Source organism: Diadema antillarum, unplaced genomic scaffold (genome assembly GCF_040938485.1).
Source record: "Diadema antillarum isolate AM-2024a unplaced genomic scaffold, OU_Dant_1.0 scf00000062, whole genome shotgun sequence".
Taxonomy (NCBI): domain Eukaryota; kingdom Metazoa; phylum Echinodermata; class Echinoidea; order Diadematoida; family Diadematidae; genus Diadema; species Diadema antillarum.
Genome location: NW_027270951.1, coordinates 506,812 through 527,041, shown reverse-complemented (window position 1 = coordinate 527,041; position 20,230 = coordinate 506,812). Strand labels below are relative to the sequence as shown.

The 20,230-nt window shown below is 38.9% G+C and overlaps 1 protein-coding gene across 1 annotated transcript; it reads right to left on the bottom strand.

The window, feature by feature from the left end:
* Positions 1–383: 383 nt before the first annotated feature.
* LOC139716149 (calcium and integrin-binding family member 2-like) lies at positions 384–12,780 on the bottom strand. The gene is made up of 7 exons (XM_071627708.1): positions 12,517–12,780; positions 10,203–10,237; positions 7,770–7,869; positions 5,679–5,826; positions 4,921–5,030; positions 3,370–3,458; positions 384–2,186 (listed from the first exon to the last, which is right to left on the bottom strand). Exons 1-7 carry the CDS (start codon positions 12,565–12,567, stop codon positions 2,165–2,167), a joined length of 555 nt encoding a protein of 184 aa, XP_071483809.1. The 5' UTR covers positions 12,568–12,780; the 3' UTR covers positions 384–2,164.
* Positions 12,781–20,230: the final 7,450 nt, after the last annotated feature.

The window sequence follows — 20,230 nt, the reverse complement described above, 5'->3', positions numbered from 1 at the left end:
ACACACACACACACACACACACACACACACACACACACACACACACACACACACACACACACACAGAAATACAGTGTATTCCAGTGACCTGACATCTAAATCATTTTGTGTTTGTCTGCTATGTTACCAATATGTACCAATAATCAATAAATACACATATTGTTACCATTAAGTTACATCAACAGTAACAATATGGAAGAGATTCCTATACTGTATATTGCATTATAGGTTCTATGGAAATAAAGAGAACTACAAAGCAAATCACAAGCACATTACGTCAACTTCAAAATTTCTTTGACCACACCTGCATATGTTAGATAGCTGTACAAATATGTATAGAGAGGCATTTGAGATGGACATTTTGTTTATTATGAAATATTTTATTGTATCAGAAGCAAAATAAAACGAATAGGGGAAGGGGAGGAAATAATTCCATTGTGACCAAGCCAAGAGACTGTTGAAATTGTCTTCTTTGATACCTGAAGCTCGTAGTATTTGAATCATTACCATGGTAACTGCAATCACACATGTTGCTGCATTAAATTATTGCAAACCCTTTGGACACCTTATCTCTTCACATTTCCCCTTACATCTGAATATTCCCAGCTGATTTTCTGAATACTCCCTGCTGCATTTATTTGAAAGACTTTTTTTTAATAGTAAAGGCACATTCACTGTCCACTCATACACAGGACACTGGGTGTTATTAGTCATCCACTTAAAAAATGAAGACAATAATGTTACATGTAAGTGTATTAAGCCATAAGTGATCATCTGATTTAAAAGCAGCTATTGGGAGTGTAAATCTATATGTTGCCTATATATCAGTACACCTATAACACTATCACTGCACAATATATTTCTGTGAATCACGTTCTGTTGATATCCTGTAACCAAAATACGAAAATTATACTCTTTGTTATTTTTTTTCAAGGTTTGAATTTGCATTTAAAATCACACAAAGTCTTCTTTCCTTCAAAATACATACACTAATATCTCTAGGCCTTTTATTAACATAGACATATCTGTTAAACTTTATGAAATAAACATATTTATATCATATGTACACTATTATACAAACTATAAATGAAAGAAGAATTATTTGAAAGACGCCAAATTTTAGACTGCATATCGAAGTATGAAGTAGTTTCTTTGCCCAGACATTAACATTATATCTCAGAGCAGCATAGGCCCATATTGATGGCATGCACAGCAAGACTTATATCTTTTAGAAATTCAGCTCAATAGAACTGGTCTAAGCTATTATATAAAAAGATGCATGCAGTATCACATAGAAGATCTTCCATGTGTCTTCCATCCAATTTCTTTTTGACACTTGGGCATGTCCACAAATACTTCCACCAAGGTACAACAGCAACAGGAAAGGGAAGGGTGGCAGAAATGTGGAGAGAAACAAGCAGTCAAGGATTCCTCATACGGTATACTTGTAGTATGTACACCGCATCACCACACGAAATGTTTTCATTCTTATTCTGATCAACTGGAGATCAAAGTACATACAATTTCATGTAATATGAAATCAGTATAAAGTTCTGGAGCCTGTTTCATAAAGAGTTATGATTAATCTTACGCTCAATTGAGCATTGTGGTTTTGCATTGTCCTAATGTTATTCCTTTTTGTCTTTTTGTGTGCTTAGAAACACCAGTATAGAGCGTCTTATAAATGTAATTATTATTATCATTGTCATTGTAACTAAGTAAATTGAGCATCAGTTTAATACTGATCATAAGTCTGTTTCAAACAGATACTTACACTTTATTCAAAGAGCAGATTTAATAGCATAGTGAGCGTAACTTTTATGAATTGCACTGATCTTATGATTAATGTTATGGTCGATCTTATGGTCAATCTTTATGAAACGGGCCCTAGATCTAATAAATATCCTTCGCACTTAAAGTGGGGGAATTAGACACAGCCAGGTTACCTTTTACATGTACACACTGCTTCAAAGCAATGTCTGAAGCATTATCACCCACAGAGCCAGAACTGATAGAGATATGACAGGAAGGAAAGAATGCATTGATTTCAAGATATGTGAGATGTATTAAAGGATTTGGCTCTTTCGGTGGGTGAAATGTAATAGAAGGTTGAAAACAATCTAGAAAGCCAATGCTCTCCTTTCAAGGCCCTTTGATCCTGGTTCTACAGGCGAATTCGGAAGGTACTGGGGGGAAAAAAGAGAGAGAGAGAAAAGAATAATATCAAATTTAAGTCATCTTAAGGATGACCAATCACTGGACGTACAGTGCAGTGGCTTTAGCATTTTCTCTTTTCTGAGAGTTACATGGTATAGAGAACCCCTGTAATAGTATCACAGTCATGGTACTTTATGTTTGTTAATTTAATAGAGTAAAAAAAAAAACAACAACAACATGCTTCTAAAAGAAATTTTGGTATAAAATGGTAAATACAGTGTACATCCCCTTTTTTATAATTGTCAGGTCGGGAATTGACATGTACAAAGTCCCCCCCCCCCCCCCCCCCCCCCCAATTAAGATTCATGTATATGGAACCCTCATGTAGTTTCTCTGACTCCTGGAATGTGCAGGGAGTGTGCAAAATGCAGACAAAACAAATACATTGCATGCAAACATTAAGTTATGCTACAGTTTTATCCATGAAAATAAGAGGTCAAAAAGAAGATCACACAACTGTCTTTGCTTTCAAACAGGATTGATTGGTCACACTGCTGTGAAACCAGACCTGTACATGTGCTAAAACCCAGGAGAGGGCATTTGAATAGTATGGTTGTCACTGTAGTGCTACTTAAGTTTGGGTGGCAAGAATAATTGCACTCAAAAAATTTCCCCTCCACGTGGTAAGTCATCAGACAAATATTTGACAAAACAAACTTGTAATTGGGTTAATATGTGATGAAATATTTGTGTATGTATAATCTCAATGAGTGGAGAATTAATTTTCCTTTGCCATATCTAGTATCAAAATCTTGGGAGGACTGCCAACCTTGTAAACAACATTTTGGAATATTCTGAGGGTTGACAGTGTATTTTTGGTGGAAAACTGTATTTCTACCTTTCCTGCAATAAACATGTGTACAAAATGTAGCAATCTAATGAGGGAAAAACAGTATTTGCCGCAACACCTGCAGAATTGAAAAAAAAAAGAGTAAAAAATACTGCATACAAGTAATAGTGGGCATTTCTGATTTTGACTCAGCTTGAGCTGAAACTTTTCTGTGCAGAAGTGCACAGTTAAACATTGGGGAATCCACTCATTTGGAGGCCTTGAGGTGGGACATCTTTTCAGCTCATGTGACTTCTACAACTTCCACTCAATAAGGAGTTTACTCAATGCCATTTCTTTCACTTTTAACATCCACTACTTACTTCATGAAGTCTGGGGCTTTTGAGATGACGTGCTCAAATTCAGCAAAGGAGAGGGCATCATCGTCATCCAAGTCAGCCTCCTCAAAGATCTGGAGTGTAGGAAAACAGTAGAGAGAGCCTGATGAAAGACACAGTTGATTTGCATCCCTGGCTACAACTCTGGTTTGTTATCAGTTTGTTTTATCAATTCTTTCTTCTTCTTCTTCTTTTCTTTTCTTTTCTTTTTTTTTTTTTTTTTTTTTTTTGGGGGGGGGGGGGGGGTTCCTGGGGTGACAAGACCTTGTCTATCCATTGGCATACATATTCAAAAATGTCCTATTAACTCAATTTGAAGAGTAGAAATACTAATTTAAGTTTTGAAATAGTACAGTTATTAGTGCAATCCAAAACACTGTGTCTACATTGTTTAACATCGACACTGACGTTAATTAACAAAAAAGTTGCAAAAATAAAAAGTTTCTTTTTGCTCTCCTGAATATTCATGATTTTTTAGATACAAGGTTTATTCACCCAAGTAGCATTATACTTTGTTTTGTCTCAAGCCAATCATACAACATGTATTTCGAGGTATCTTGTACTTGTCCTTCATGTAGTGCCTTTACCCCACCAACATCACTGGACACGCTTTGTGTGTGCTTGTGACTTTGTAGGCATTACGACACTCGGAACTTTTGTTATTTCTCACTGAATGCTTTCCAATGTCAGGGCTTATTTTAGCTTTTGGGCATGTTGTAAAAGTCAAAATTTTCATGCTTTTCAAGCAACCAGAAGCTAGCGCGAAAATAAAACCACACCAATATTTTTGCTTGTTATAATATGTACCACTATTAAATGTCTTGATTCCGCGGCATTAAACACACACAAAATTCATCTTACCCGGCCCAGCACAAAGAAATACTCACGCGAAAATATCCACTTTTACGGGAGATTGGTATTGAGAAACAATAAAATACATAAAAATCACAACCTATCATTTTCTTGGAGGACTTGATAAGGAAGTTATAACAGACATTTGTACAAAATAATTGCTATCCTAAAGCTTTATTCAGAGAGATATAACCAAAGCTACGATTTCTTGCATAAATATGCAAAATTTCATTTATATAAAATAAAGGAAAAGAACTTTCGTAAATTCAGCCATACAGCTTTGTACATTATTTCATCCTCTACCCTCATGCACAGTTTTGAGGCAATCACTGCCGAGATCTTGGGGGAGGAGGCCATAATGGCCATAACAGGTAAAATTTATCAAAATCAACACAGAATATGATGTGCTGATGTTGTGTGTGTGTTACATTGTACTCCTATCATTTTGTTTATCAGACATTTTTTACATTTCACTGAAAGTTTGCAAGACTGGTGAGGAATAACACTTGGAATGTATGGAGTTCAAAACACAAAAGCATTCATTCTTGCTCTAAATTGGCAATTAACTCTAATGACCACAAATTATTTACCACCAGGAATATATCATTGTAAACAAAGCATGAGGAAATGATTGTCTGTGCCACAGGGGTGTGTCACTGACGTAAAAGACTGAAAATGACTCACATTGTCAATGAGTTGCTGCATGTCATCATCTGTCAGTTGCTGCTCCCCAGACAGTCTGTTCACCATCTCGCGAAGGTCGCTGCTGTTGATAAAGTCATCCTCGTCAAAGTCTGGCATTGTTCGGGGAGGGGAAACAAAAATTGAAATCAGCAAGCTCTTGCATTAGTGTCGCATCTGTAATATGGATGATGACTGGCGTGGGAGGGAACATTGTTTATACCGATAATATGCAGTAATGAAAATGGAAACTATACAAAAATGTGTGATGTCACAAATGGTGGAATGATGTAAACATAATAGAGAAGGAATTTCACAAATTATGTTCTTTCTTCTTCTTCTTTTTAAACAATGGATGCATTCTATTGACCTGTTACTGAGATACATATGGGGGCAAATATTGAGGTCCATGCCTTCTGGGAGGAGCTGGGTCAAGTTTCCAGCCAATGTCTAAGAGAAATGAATTTTTGTGAAATTCCCTTTATTCATTATCTCATGCTGCTATGCCATGAAGACTTCATGAGCTGTTGCAGAGTTTGTATGTAGAGAGGGCAGCCCATTAAATTAATCACAACTTAATCTTAAACTTGTGAACAGACCATCCAATTTGCCCAAAATACAGCTGTGTGTACCTTTGTAATAACATTTTTGCATTTCCCTGAATTTACTCACACAGGATGTTTGGGGAAAACATCCCCTTTAATTTACCAACTCTTAAGCACAGCTAAATCTGAACACTGTAAAACTTCCTCTCAGCTTACCATAGATGCGGAAGGCATACTCCGCCTTCATACTCTTGGGAGCCGAGTCGCTGAAGACCGACATCATGTCCAGGAAGTCTTCAAAGGTCAACGACCCATCCTCAGAGGAGGAGAACACCTTGCAGATGCGATCCTTGAACGGGTTCACCTGGTAAAAATAAAATAGACAAACAAACATGCAAAACAAATAAATATACCTGTTAATTAGCATGAAAGAATGCATGACATTAATTTTTCCTCCTTTTGTATGTATTTTTTTTTTTTGTTGTTGTTGTAGTTCTTTTTCTTTCTGTAACCTCTCCCATTCCAATAACAAACTAGAAATGTCGCTACAGCGACTGGTTATACCCCCACCAAACAACATTTCATAAGCTTTGGTCAAAACATTATTTCATAAGCTTTGGTCAAAAAACTGAGGAAGTAGTTAAATCCGCAAGATCTTTCCTTGATCTTCTGCCATTAATATGCCGTTACCATGGCAACGTACTTTCGGGTACTGTCGAAAAATGGGTCTTGCACATCTACAACCAAAGGCACACATCTGTACCAAGTTTCATGGAAATTGGGCAAAAACTGAGGAAGTAGTTTGCAACACAAAATTTTCCATCATTTTGGCTCATAATATGTGAGCTGTTACCATGGCAACATACTTTTTGTCACTGTCAAGAAATGTGTCATGCTGACCTATATCCTAAGACAAACATTGAATATGAATTCCATGAGAATTGGAAGAACACTGATGAAGCAGTTTTGCCATGAAGCATTTTGCCCTATATTTTACCAATAACATGCCGTTACCATGGCAACGCACTTTTTGCCACTGCGGAAATATGTGTCTTGCACATTAACATATTCAGATGAACATCTGTACCTAATTTCATAAAAATTGATCAAAAACTGTGGGAGGAGTTCGCGACGCAAGATTTGTACCCATTTTTGCCCATAATATGCCGTTACCATGGCAACATACTTTTGGGTACTGTCAAAAAATATGTCTTGCACATCTACAACCCAAGGCACACATCTGTGCCAAGTTTTATGGGAATCGGTTGAAAACTGAGGAAGTAGTTCGCGACGCAAGATTTGCAACGGACCGACCGCCCGACCGACCGACCGCCTGACCGACCGTCCGCTGATTCCTATATACCCCCTTCAAACTTCGTTTGGCGGGGGTATAATGAAATCTTAATTTGTGAGAAAGAGTTGGTGGGTTTGATGAATCCCCAGTAAGGTAATCAGCAATGATTTTGCTTTTGGTGAGATTGTTTTAATTTTTGTTTTGGTCCATTTTGCTATTGTTATTTGTCCAGAGATTTTGCGATAACAGTGTCCCATACAACTGTTTCTTCAATCGAAAGCAAAATACAATGAGGGATATTCTGCGCAATGTCGAGTATCAAAACACCATAGTTTGTATCCCTAAAAGCATCTTAAAGCTTCAACATGCAGCCCGAGCAATCAACTGCCTGTATAATCTACACATCGCAGTTCACATCCTGGGCTCTGGTATCATTCTATGACGAATTGCAGTGTCCTGCATCATCAAGCTAATTCCAATTTGAAGTGCATCTTCAGTGTACAAACAATGTTCATGCCAAGAATTTAACATACCTCAATGTTTATGGTTTGCTTGTTTCCATTCTATTGTGGGGTTGTTTGTTTGTTTGTTGGCTTGTTTTTACTAAGCTGTACTATTGGGTACAAGATATATTTAACCCGTTGAGGATGAGTCCCGAGTATACTCGGGCAAGTGTCTACGGGAAATGCGTGTTGTAGTAAAGTCAAACCGTCCTCAATGGGTTAAGACTGTAAGGACCAACCAAGTTCCTCAGATACTGCTGCCACTTGGTCAAAGGTGTGAGAGTACTTGCATAAAAAATTCTGACAAAATATGGAACTCATGAAAAACTATGTCTGAAGTACCATAAACTGTTATTTCAATTCATTTGAACTGAAAAAAAAATGTGAAGCTTTTTGGGGCACAGAGTACCACAAAAAAAAAGTCTAAATCAGATTAAACTCCAAACTCTCAGATTGCGGATTTAGTGCAGGTTCATTACCAGTGATAGAGAAGGGGTTACTCTACCGTACCTTTAGTTCTGGTAACTCCTGGATTTTGTCCATGGGAAGGCAGGCATTCTTGTCCTGTCTCACGGCATCAGGGTCCAGAAGATGGAACCTCTTGTGGACACTGGAAGGAGAGTTAAAAACAAAGAGTAGGGCAAATTGATCTCAACTGAGAGTTATTCTCCACTTGTTTTACCACACTGCTATATTGTTGTCTCGTAAGTTATTGTTCAAGTAGATAATGATGGTCATACCTGATACTTTCGAGTCTTCAACCATACAAGCCTAGGTATATCTACATGAATATGAGAATAGATTTCTACATGCCAATTTGCAATTTTTCATAAAGTACAAGGATCAGTATATTTCATTGCACATGACAGCAAACATTTGTGACTTGCATTGATGCCATCAGTTCATTGAGCAATACAGTGAAATAAGACTTTGTCACGATACTGGATCCCCCTCCAATAAAAAGATATAAAAACAAAAACAAAGCAAAAATAAAATATTTGCATATATTTGCATACTGTAAAAGTGGATATTTTCAGATGAGTACATGTTTGCGCTCCTCCGGGTAAAATGAATACTACATGTACATGATGCTTTTATCAAAACATTTATTTCTGGAACATACAGAACAAAAATAAAAGTGTGCTTTTATTTTTCGTGCTTGTTCGTTGTTGCACAAAATGTGTGAAAATTTCCACAACGCAAAACTTTCTACTTCTACAGTATATGATTTATCTGCCATTATGTCCTCCATTGGTGTACATGTATCAGTGCAGTTTTCCTATACGCAGTACAAAATGTACCTATCATGAGCGAATGGGACCATCTTGCCAATGAAAAAAATCATAACACACAGGGTAATTTAGATTGAATGTGAATGCCCATTGTATAGAGGTTCATATCAGTCATGTAATGGTCACACGGATATCCTGGACTTGCGCAAGCTCCTGTTCAAAGATGAACTTATTCCCTGACCAAATCACCCAGCAAACAATTCTTCAGTGATAATCAACCATACTGATCTTTCCCCTGTAGCAAAAACAAACAGGGAAATATGGGGACCGTCCCTTCCTAGTGCAGACTACTCCACGAGCAGATATTGTGCAAAGGCGGATGTGTCTAAAGTTCATGTTTGCAGAAATGCCAACTGAAACAGAAATGCTACGAAACTGCAACACAATTTGATGGAACATGTGGTATGCAGTCACTATGTGTAATCTGCACGGGTCCATTTACTTCGTAAAATCAACACACAACATTAACCCCATTTTTGGAAACTGAGCAAACGCAACTTCTGGAATGGAAGAACTGGGATAAGGGGGTCTCACGAGGCCTGTATAATATTAACAAGCTGTGAAATGTTGCTACAAGGAAAGCTGCCATGAATTTTCACTGGCTAAACTCTAAACTTGCATTGAATTTGGTGGATTAAGGGGCATGAGAGTACTTACAGAAAAAAAAAATATGTGTATATATACATTTGTTGGTTTTTTTTCAAAAATTTGAAACACATGAAAAACAGGTCTGAAGTGCATTGAACTGTGAGCAATTTCATGAATGCATAGTTTGAAAATGTTGAAAAGTGGGTTTTGGGCAGAGTAAAAATATCTGAAATCAGATCAAACACTAAACTCTCACAATCCTGTGGATTGTTACACATATATTCAGATAGTTGCAGTGCCAGCATATTATACAATGTACACATAGAGGGGCTGAGTTCCCTAACTGCCAAACATGCATGTGAATGTAAATTAGCTTGAATAAGCTATTTAAATGAAACACTTGTCTGATAACAGTGTACATGTACATGTACCACATCCTCTTGGGTCAAATTTACTGTACATACAATTTGTACAACCAGCCTCAGAGAGAGAGAGAAAGAGAAAAAAAAAATCTAATTAATGCTTTTAGAACTGAAATTCTGAATCAACTTTTTTTCCCTAACTCTTTAAGATGAAACATCCTAAACACTTAGTTGAATTCAAAGGAAGGCACGTTACAACATGTGTGTACAGACTGTTTTCTACATATCACAAAACTAAACATATGTGCTAAAAGACAAAAAATCAAACATGCAGACTTTCTGTGCTTTGCCCTCCAAACACTTTTTAGGCATTTCATGAAGCGTTTTAGTCAGATATTTTTCTGACAAACAGTTACAAACTACTAAAATCCTTACATCTGGGGGGTGTTTCATCAACATTTGTCAGCGCTGACAATTTCAGCAAAATCCTTGGTTTTGATTGGCTGAGATGCTCTGGTCACTGACTGTTACTATGGTGATTCAAGTTGTCAGCGCTGACAAACGTTGATGAAACACCCCCCAGATTGGCTGAGGGCAAATTTGTCCGACAACTTTGTCGGACAAAATGCTTCATGAAATGCCCCAGAAAAAGGTCAAAATACAGACCCAGTGTGTAAAATATTATGAACATCATTACTCACTGCAGAATCTCCTTCTTGCTGAAGAATGTCAACTCCTGAATACAAAGAGAGTTTGGAAAAGAGAGAATATTAGAACCAGGTAGTACATTGTATGTATTGTGAAACAAGTCATTCACAGATCTGAGTGTACCTCTGAATCATGACCAAGAACATAGTTACATGTAATATTTAGAATAAATAAATACGATATTTATAATAATTTTGATAATCTAACAGCCATTCAAAATCCCTTAACAGTAAACTACCGTATCATGATAAAAACAATGCATTTGTACAGTTGTCTGACATAGAATACTTTAATACATATTGTATGTCACGTGATGTGCAATGTACCCCTTGTCAGTCTCTGTGTGTGTTAAAAAACAACAGCAACGGTACCCAAAGTTTTTGTTTGTTGTTGTTTTTTTGTTACATACGGCCTACCAATAGAAAACTATGTAAATATTAAAAACCGAACAAAAAATCTGGTTCTGTTATATAATGAATGCACAATATTGTACAAGTAGGTGTATCTTCAGCAAAATTAAACTAAAAATATCATTGTTCATTTGAGAATGTGGCACTCAGTATTTAAAGTCTGGGAAGAAGAATTTACGGGTAGGGTAACATCCCCAGTATTCGGTCACTTAAGCTTTTTTGCAATATTTTTCAAACTAAAATAAAACATACATACATCATATCTACAGCAATGTCAGAAAATCATATTTCTTTTTAAAATTCTAATTTTGTTAAATATCACACAGAATTTTACAAAATCCCAAAATATATCACCTTGAAAATTCTCCAGAATACGGTCACCGCGACCAGTATTCGGTCACACGATATGTGCGTTCAAAGTCAATGCGTGTTCAAGGCAGCTAAAAAATTACATTGAGACACCGTATCAGCATGTACGGAAATGTTTTTCTTTTGCGTGTTTGAGGATACCACCACACTCCAAGCTTGCGATAAGTAAAAAATCCTATTTCTCCATTTTTAGCGCTTTTTCGGCGACCTGTACTCTTAAAACTGGGCTTTATCCACATGCGCTTTTGGAAAGCAGCGCCGATTTTGCACTTTTGACGGTAAAATTTGGGATTTTGAATGGATTTTTGGAGGGGGCTAAGGGATTTTTCTATTGTGAATGAGTGTGCAAGTATGTGAATTGATGTGATTTGCACATGTTGTGACAGTTTAACTTACTGGCTGATAACTATGTAGTGATAAGTGAATACCAGCAGCTGACCGAATACTGGTGCTCTTACCCTAACTTTTTTTTAAAGAAATTTAGAACAACTCAAGGCCCTACTACAAAAAATTGCAAATGAGGAAAGAGTTCCTTAGCTTACGTCCTCCCCCCACCAACTTGCACTAAATAAAGAAATTACTTTTTTTTTTACTAATTTAGTAATAACAAACTAAACAAAGGTTAAGCTAGGGTTATGTCTCAAAAGGAAGTCTTTCCATATAGCATAACCTTTATTCAGTGCAAACTAGTGGGGGGGGGGGACATTGTGTAAGGAACTCTTCAATATGTTGTATCGAGACAATTTTCTAGGCCACTGGCACTGCCCTGGGCACTGGCAACCAGGGTCGACTAGGCCTACAATGTACATTGTACAGTTTGTTGTAGATCCTCTACCAACATTAAACAAGCACAACTTTCTAATCAACCATGTGTCGTCTTCTCCCACTTCTATAAAGTATTCCCATGATTCCTGGGAGTGTTTTTCTTAGTGCTTCTCATTAAAACCTGTTCAGCAACTAGATGACAGGGTTTGTGGTGACAGTCATTGTCACTGTCAGTGCTTTTTCTGATGGCAAAGAAAAGACTCCAAATTAAACTGCATCTGCCATTGGCATTTTGGTACTTTCTGTAGGTACATTGTACGCTACTGTGCAGTCATATTTATGATACCGAGTAAATTTATTTTGTCTTTGTTGGGAGCACTTTATCATACCTGGTTAACATACCTGGTTGTTAAAAAAAAATTATTTTGTCTTTGTTGGGAGCACTTTATAGTCAAAACATGGAAGTTTACGCTTTGATACAGGATGAACACAGACCAGGTATACCGGTACATGTTTCAGACAATCGTAACAATGTTGCCACTGTATGCCTACTAACTATAGTGATATACTGACACTGTAAGCATGGTAAGTATTAAGTACATACAAACTGCAATACGGTAAAGTTGTAGTCCCTCTAACTGAGTGCGGTGCTGCAGTGAAGCGCAGTCTGTTAGAACTCCCCGTCTACTAGTATTGACAACAAACACAGCCGAGACTCTTGGCTACGAATGACGCACGAACATTCATTGCGTAGATTCTTTACCTGGTAGTCATCCAACTCGGCTTCGGTGAAGACACTGTGCGAACCACCCATCTTTCGTAGCTGATTTCAAACCGATGGATGCCCGGTTCCTCAGTAAACTCCAGACAACCTTTTTCTCCTCCCTTCAGCTCACTTCACGTGTCTGTGACGAGCTAACTGATTATTGTTTTTATCCCCAAACACGGAGAAATTGTGAGAGTGTTGCATGTAGACCACAGCGCCGACTTACCGACCGTTTTCCGTGTATCATTGTTGATCCGATAACAACTATCGATCATAATGTGCGCCAAGCTAGAGGGCGTACTCCACCCTCGCGATTTTAGTTTTACGCCTTGGAGCCCACTTCAAACGGCTGCCATTTCAGGAAGCAAACCGCTGGATTATCGCGACGCTCAAGGAGTGAATTCTGCCTCCCTTTCATTTTCTCCATTTTAAGGGGACAAACAACTGCATTAATAGCTTTGGTTAAAAACTTGAAATGCCATTTAGAAGCATCACCTATTCCTAAAAATGTAAAAAAGAAGAAATGCCCATTACTTTCGAATCTCTAGTCCCGCAAAGTTCGAGAGACGGGGAGCAAAGCGCCCTTCTCTCCCTCTCTCTCTCTCTCCCTCCCCCCCCCCCCCTCTCTCTCTCCCTCTCTGAGACTGAAGATTGCCCCTCCTCTTTTGGTCTTATTATAACGCCCTTGTGCAGGTGGAGTGGGGGTGGGGGCGTGTCCCCCTGGAATTTTTTCCGGGATCATCTCCCTTGATTTTCAAACTTAATTTTTTCTTCTCTTTTTTTTTTTTAAACACATGTCATATTGTCATTCTTTTTCACTTATGCTTTGCGAACATGTTCAAAAGATTACACATTTTGATATTTTTTTTTAAATCTCAAATATCCCATAACAGGACAGTGGATCACACCACCGTTGATTAATTCAATTCTGATATAGGCTCCCTCCCTCCCCCTTGAATCGGTCCACATCTCATAAACTAACACATTGAGGACGCGCATATCATACGGATCCTATATAGCGGTCATGATAACGGATTTATAGCCTTTCACATTTTTCTACATTTTCCTTATTTACTAAATATTAATTAATATTAATAGATTTGAAAATATTCCACCAAAGTTTGGACCAAATCGTATAATATCAATCCCCAAGCGCCCCCCCCCCCCCCCCCCCGGGCTCCTGCGGTCGACCTCCTACAAAGTGCATCGTGAAAGCGGACAATGCATGGATCAATATTAAGAGGTAATGACAGATACCATATTTATACAGCCAATAACATTGTCCCAGAATATTTTCTATTTGGTTAAAAACATTTTGAATATTAATCATCCACCAAAGTGGACATCGAGATTGTTGAATTTCTTCCCTAATTTGCGGCCAAGAAACTCGTAGACGGTCCGTCAATGTATTGCGGCCCAAAAAGGCGATAATGTACATGTTCGAACACCGCCCCCCCCCCCCCACACACACACACATCACTATACAGTGGCCATTTTACACAGGACCCTACTGGTTTTCTACTAGGGCAAGAAAAATCAACATTTTGTTATACTCATTACTGTATATTGTTATAAGCGCCTCGATGGTTGTTTTGGAAAAAAAATCATTGGAACCTACATCGTATAAAAACCAAGAAAGAGAAGGGCTGAGAAAGAGAGGAAGAGAGAGAGGGGGTGTGAGAAAGCCTAGCTGCTCTGAAGCAGACTGTGAGCACCCCAATGCATATCAACTTACCGTGGCGTAGGTGTACTCCCTAATATTATAATAGGTCATTAGGTAGCTCGAATTTTGAGGGACTACAGGATAATAGGGTATAAAGGCATTTCTTCATTTATATTTCGTATTCATATGCAGGAATGATTCTTCTGAATGCCGTAATGAGGTTCGAAGTACATCTTTTTCCCCATTAATCCCCCCCCCCCCCCAAAAAAGGGAGAAAATGAAAGGGAGGCAGATACCACTCCATTAAAGGGTCACGTAAAAATACGCCTCTATCGATCGCTTTGCTTCCTAAAATGGTGCCCGCTCCTGCCCATGAGCGTACTACGCAAAATCGAGAGAGTAGGCCCGCCTGGTAGGCCCTCTTCTAGCGCACTACGTGCGCTTTGCTCTGAGCTAGCTAGCTATCTGTGTTGGGTGAGCGCATACGTAACCAGCAGCAGCATGCAGTGAATATGAAAAGGAGTGTTATCTGTCTGAAAATAAACGTAAATGGCAGCAGACAACAATGAAGTATTAGTACTAGAACGAGTAATGTAGCGGGCTAGAAAAAAATAAATATAATTTTTATCATGATAATACAATATAATATGCATGTAAAATATTGTCTTCATATTTTTTTTCCGTGGATGTTTTGACTTGTAACTTCCAGTGTCATGGATTGCGTATGAGGGGACAGTGAATGTGCCTTTAACAGTGAAAAAGTCTTTCAAATAAATACAGCAGGGAGCATTCAGAAAACCAACCGGGAATATTCAGATGTACAGGGAAACATATTAAAAGAGATTAGGTGTCCATTTTGTAAATAGAAGGCTTGACAATAATAATTGAATGCAGCAACATGTGTGATTGCACTTACCATGGTAATGATTCGAATACTAACAAGAAGTATCAAGGAAGACGATTTCAACAGACTCGTGGTTTTGTCACAATATACTTTCCCGTTCCCTATACGTTTAATTTGCTTCTGATACAGTAAACATATAAATTTAAAAAAGTTCACATAATGAACAAAACGTCGATCTCAAATGCCTCAAATGCCTCAGGTATTGCATGCCTGTTTATCCAAAATAAGAGTCCGATACCGGTCACTGGAAATTCCCTCAAGACGAATACATCATGCATGTTTGGTGTGTGTTTGTTTGTGTGTGTGTGTGTGTGTGTGTGTGTGTGTATGTGTGCGTGTGCGTGTGCGTGTCTGTGTGTGTGGTTGTTTCTGTTTAACCATACGGGGTTTACAGGTTTTGGAGGGTTTTTTTATCTCATTTACACTTACAGGCATGGGTAACATTGATGAAAATTCGTTTTTGAAAGTTTGAAACCCGCTTAACTGGCTTAACTGGCTTAATGATATCATAGAAGACAGAAAAAAAGTATAATAGGCGGAACTGTGATACTATACGCTATATACATTATTTTGTATAAAGCTGTGTAAAGAGGTGTATGTATCACTATAGTGCTTTTCTTTTTCTGCGTACTGAGGTGTCTTGAATGTGCCCCGAAGCAGGGAGGTGAGAACCCTGCCCGAAGCTACCGTAACCTTTGTTACGGCTTGGGTTGGTCAAGTCGATGAGAGGGCCCCCAGGAGGACCAGGTCCGCGGGTGCACTCGGACAGGATGTGGTCCGCAGTCTGCTCTGTAGCAACACACATGCGAAAAACACCCTCATACATCTCTGTTTCCCTCTCCATGTTATATGACATTCTCTCCTCATCACAAGCACATTGCAAACAGTCATTTTCGTTCATGTTACATTAATGGCTCGTGTAAATTCTACGTGTCCAAATGTTGTGCTTGTACATGTACCATCATTGCGTTACCGCGGCTTGTATTAGTGTCAGTAAAAGTTTGCAGACGCCTCTGCTATGTTATCTTCTGTTGACATTGGCAAGTGTTTTTTTTTTTCGTTTATTTGTGATTTCTTAACTTGTGGTCCCTCTCTTACTCTCTATTGGGCATGTGGCAGTAATCAAGGAAAGTGCACCCCATGAATATGGGACAGATATTCAGAGTAGGCCTATTTTACTGATCTCCATACATGCTCAACATTAAATCACTGAATAAACGTTTAAGGTTAGTACTGACAATCGTAACTCCCATCCTCAAAATCTTCAGGGAAATATGAAAAAAAAGAAAAGAAAGTAGATTTCACGTAAGTCTGTAATCCACTATATTTCGCAAACTTTGGATGAGAATATCAAGTCGTTCTCTGATGTTTGACCTTGTTTACGTAAAAAGTGCATTCAAATTTTGATGTCTCCAGGGCAACCGTCATCACCTGCTGCAACAATGGGCTGGCAGTGTAGATCTACAGCGCGAGGTGGTAATAAGAGCACGGGCAATAACCACCGGCAATAACACGGTAAGCACTATTTGGGCACCCGTCCCGCTTCATTATGAATATTCATCAGGCAGTAAGATACTGTACTAGTAAATGGCAGAACGCTGGATACGTGCAACTGCAAAACGTATGGCCGGGAAATGTAAAAATCTCGAAAAATTGCATCAACAGGGAATGTTAAAACGTCTCGCCGGGAGATGGAAAAGTGTTCAGTTTTGCCGAGAAATGTAAAAACGCAGCCGGGAAATGAAAAAAAAAATATGTATTTCAACGGTATTACGGATACATGTAGGTGATGAATATTCATGATGAAGCGGGACGGGTGCCCAGATAGTGCTTACCCAATAACACAGGCCCCACAAGCCAATTTGCTTTTAGTTTTCATAAATAGCAAACAGTTTGAACTCTTTCTGAACGTAAAATTTCAAGATCAAATATTCCGGTTCGTAAAATTGAGTTATCTATCGCGTCATATCATCTACAGAGAGAACAATTTCTATGCAAGGCCAAAATGTTTTCTCAATACATTTACTAGCTTAATGATATTGTGAACGAGGATGGAAACTTTGATGAATAACTCTTTTGTTACGTCATTTGCTTCACGTCGTTGTCAATGGAGCTCTCACGCTATGTCACAATAGGAAAGCAGCCAAATTACGCGCTTGTGAAAGCACATTTTCAGTCAGGCCCAGGCGCAGAAAACTGCGCCTCCCACCAGGCGCAGAAAACTGCTACTTTGGGGTTATCCGCCCGAGCGCCGAGCAAGTGTGCCCGCTACAATCGATTCTCGTAGTTTCTACGAACAGTCGGTTCCATTGATACCGTCTGTGTGCCAGGCGCTCGTTACTGTTTCCTACATCTCTCTCCCTCCCACGTTACCCCCACCCCCCATCCTCCCAGCCTGTTCCACTGATGTGCAGTGCTCTACTGTATGCAAGACAGTCAAAGTGACAGGTCTTGAACGTCCTTAGAATAAAAAAACACGATAGTATACCATGTATATTGCACTGTATCACCATCTATCGAAATACGGCATTCGTCATAAGGCATCACAGAGCCACACGCTCTCACAAACAGACGCCATGCACAAAATAAAGATGTAGCTCCCACCACATTGACCATACTTAGCTCATTCATATTCAAAGAAATAGGCTAGTAAGAATGAAAAGTAGGAGTAATTGTGATTACCTTGCTGTTAAGCTGTTATGCTGCCTTTAATTGCAAAATCATCTGCAAATAACTCTGATAACTTTGGTAAAACCAGTGGCGTATCTAGGGGGGGGGGGGGGGCAAGGGGGGCACGTGCCCCGGGCGCCACTCTTTGGGGGCGCCGAAAACGAAAAAAAGAAAAAAAAAAAGAAAAAAAACGAAGGAGAAAAAGGAAAAAAGAAGGGAAAAAAAAGAAGAAGAAGAAGAAGAAGAAAAAAAAACTCGCCCGGACCGGGAAGGAGGGAGAATGGGGGTTGGGGGGGGGGGGGGAGAAAACCAAATCAAACAAGATGAAAACAAAAAATGACAATGTTTATTGTATTCACACAGGAATTCCATGTTTTGTAAGCTGAAATTTCGGATCGCTCGTTGCGCTCGCTCGCCAAAATTCATATAAAGAGAAAAAAGAAGATAAGAACAAATCGTGATGATGACGCGGACAAAATGACAATGTATATTGTGTTCACACATGCCATCGTTAGAAGGCAAAATGTTACACGGAGCAGCGGCTGCAATTTTATTTCTTTCGTTCTGAAGCGATCGCCTATTGGATCAAACGAGGGCGCCAAAGGTGTCGAACATACGGGGTGGGGTGCAAAAAACCAAATCAAACAAGATAAGAACAAAACGTATAATGATGACGCGGAAATATACAAATTTCGGCTCACTCGCGCGTACTAATTTAGAGTATTTTCAGTTTGTTCAGTTCTTCAGTTTGTTGGAATAAATCGTTATCTATAAGGCCGTCACCATTAATTTTCTTGATTAGAATTGTAAGATTTAATAAGCAAAAAATGACAAGAATTCCATGTTTTGTAAGCTGAAATACAAATATTTTCGGCTCGCTCGCTGCGCTCGCTCGCCAAAATTTATCACACACACAAAAAATAAGAACAAAACGTGATGATGACGCGGAAATATACAAAAATTTTCGGCTCGCTCGCTGCGCTCGCTCGCCAAAATCTATCTAAATTTATTACATCTAAATCACCCTCATCTATAAGGCCGTCACTATATCTTTATTAGAATTGTAAGATTTAATAAGCAAAAAATGACAACAATTCCATGTTTTGTAAGCTGAAATACAGACATTTTCGGCTCGCTCGCTGCGCTCGCTCGCTAAAATTTCTCCCCCCAAAAAGAGATAAGAACAAAACGTGATGATGGCGCGGAAATATACAAATTTCGGCTCACTCGTGCGTACTAATTTGGAGTATTTTTTTCAAGTCCTCAGTCTGTTGGTATAAATCGTTATCTATAAGGCCGTCACCATTAATTTTCTTGATTAGAATTGTAAGATTTAATAAGCAAAAAATGACAAGAATTCCATGTTTTGTAAGCTGAAATGCAAAAATTTTCGTCTCGCTCGCTGCGCTCGCTCGCCAAAATTTATCACACACAAAAAGATAAGAACAAAACGTGATGATGACGCGGAAATATACAAAAATTTTCGGCTCGCTCGCTGCGCTCGCTCGCCAAAATTTATCCAAATTTATTACATTTAAATCACCCTCAAAAGACCCCTTTTAAGTGCTTGAAAAAGCATATCATGTAGACTTTTTTTTAAAGTCCCTACCGGGATGGGGTTGGGGTTGAACACTTTTTCAGAAACTAGGGGCGCAATTTTCGCGCTTGCCCCGGGCGCCGTTTTCCCTAGATACGCCACTGGGTAAAACTATGGGATCTCTGGTATAACTCTGTCTCTCTAGAATCTCATCTAAAACTGCAGTGTAACAGCCTTTCATACCCATCGCATAGCCCCTACCTCTGTTCTTTGCCCATGGTCAGTTCAACACCAGGCAGGTATAGGCCCCACAGAGATGTGAGGCTCTCGCACTTTCACAAAACGTTCTTTGTTTTAAACTGCTGCCCTATGTTTACATAACACCGATAAGAACCCAACCTGCCGGGGAGAGTACCAGGCAGAAGAGAGAGGGGGAAAGACATGATGTGTTAAGACATGGGAGGTGGCTGTGCTGGGGGAGAGAAAGGGAAAGAGTGCCCCTACCAGCTGTTAACAATTCTGTTACACTATTCAACTGCCTGTTGCGCAAGGCTAATAAGACAGCAAACCGTTGGTCATTCAAAACAATTTACCTAATTATGTATTCCGACCAGAATTACTCCAGTTGTCAAGGTTTTTTTCCCCTAGAAAGGATTCCTGTGCAAGATTAGGTATTTGGCTTACTACAGATGAAAAATCAGAAAAGTGTCAGGGTTCAAATTTTGCTACAAAATTAGTATCGATTTGGTGTCTTCATCACCAAAATTTTCCCTATGCCTTTTACACTATGAGCATCGCGTTGCATGATGGGTATTGTCATTATAATATTCATGATAGCAGAATTCGGCTCTTTTCGACAGGCGCAGTTTTCTGCGCCTGTGCCTGACTGATTTTAGCGCAATGTGTTCCACTTTCAATGGATAAGGAAATCAAGCAA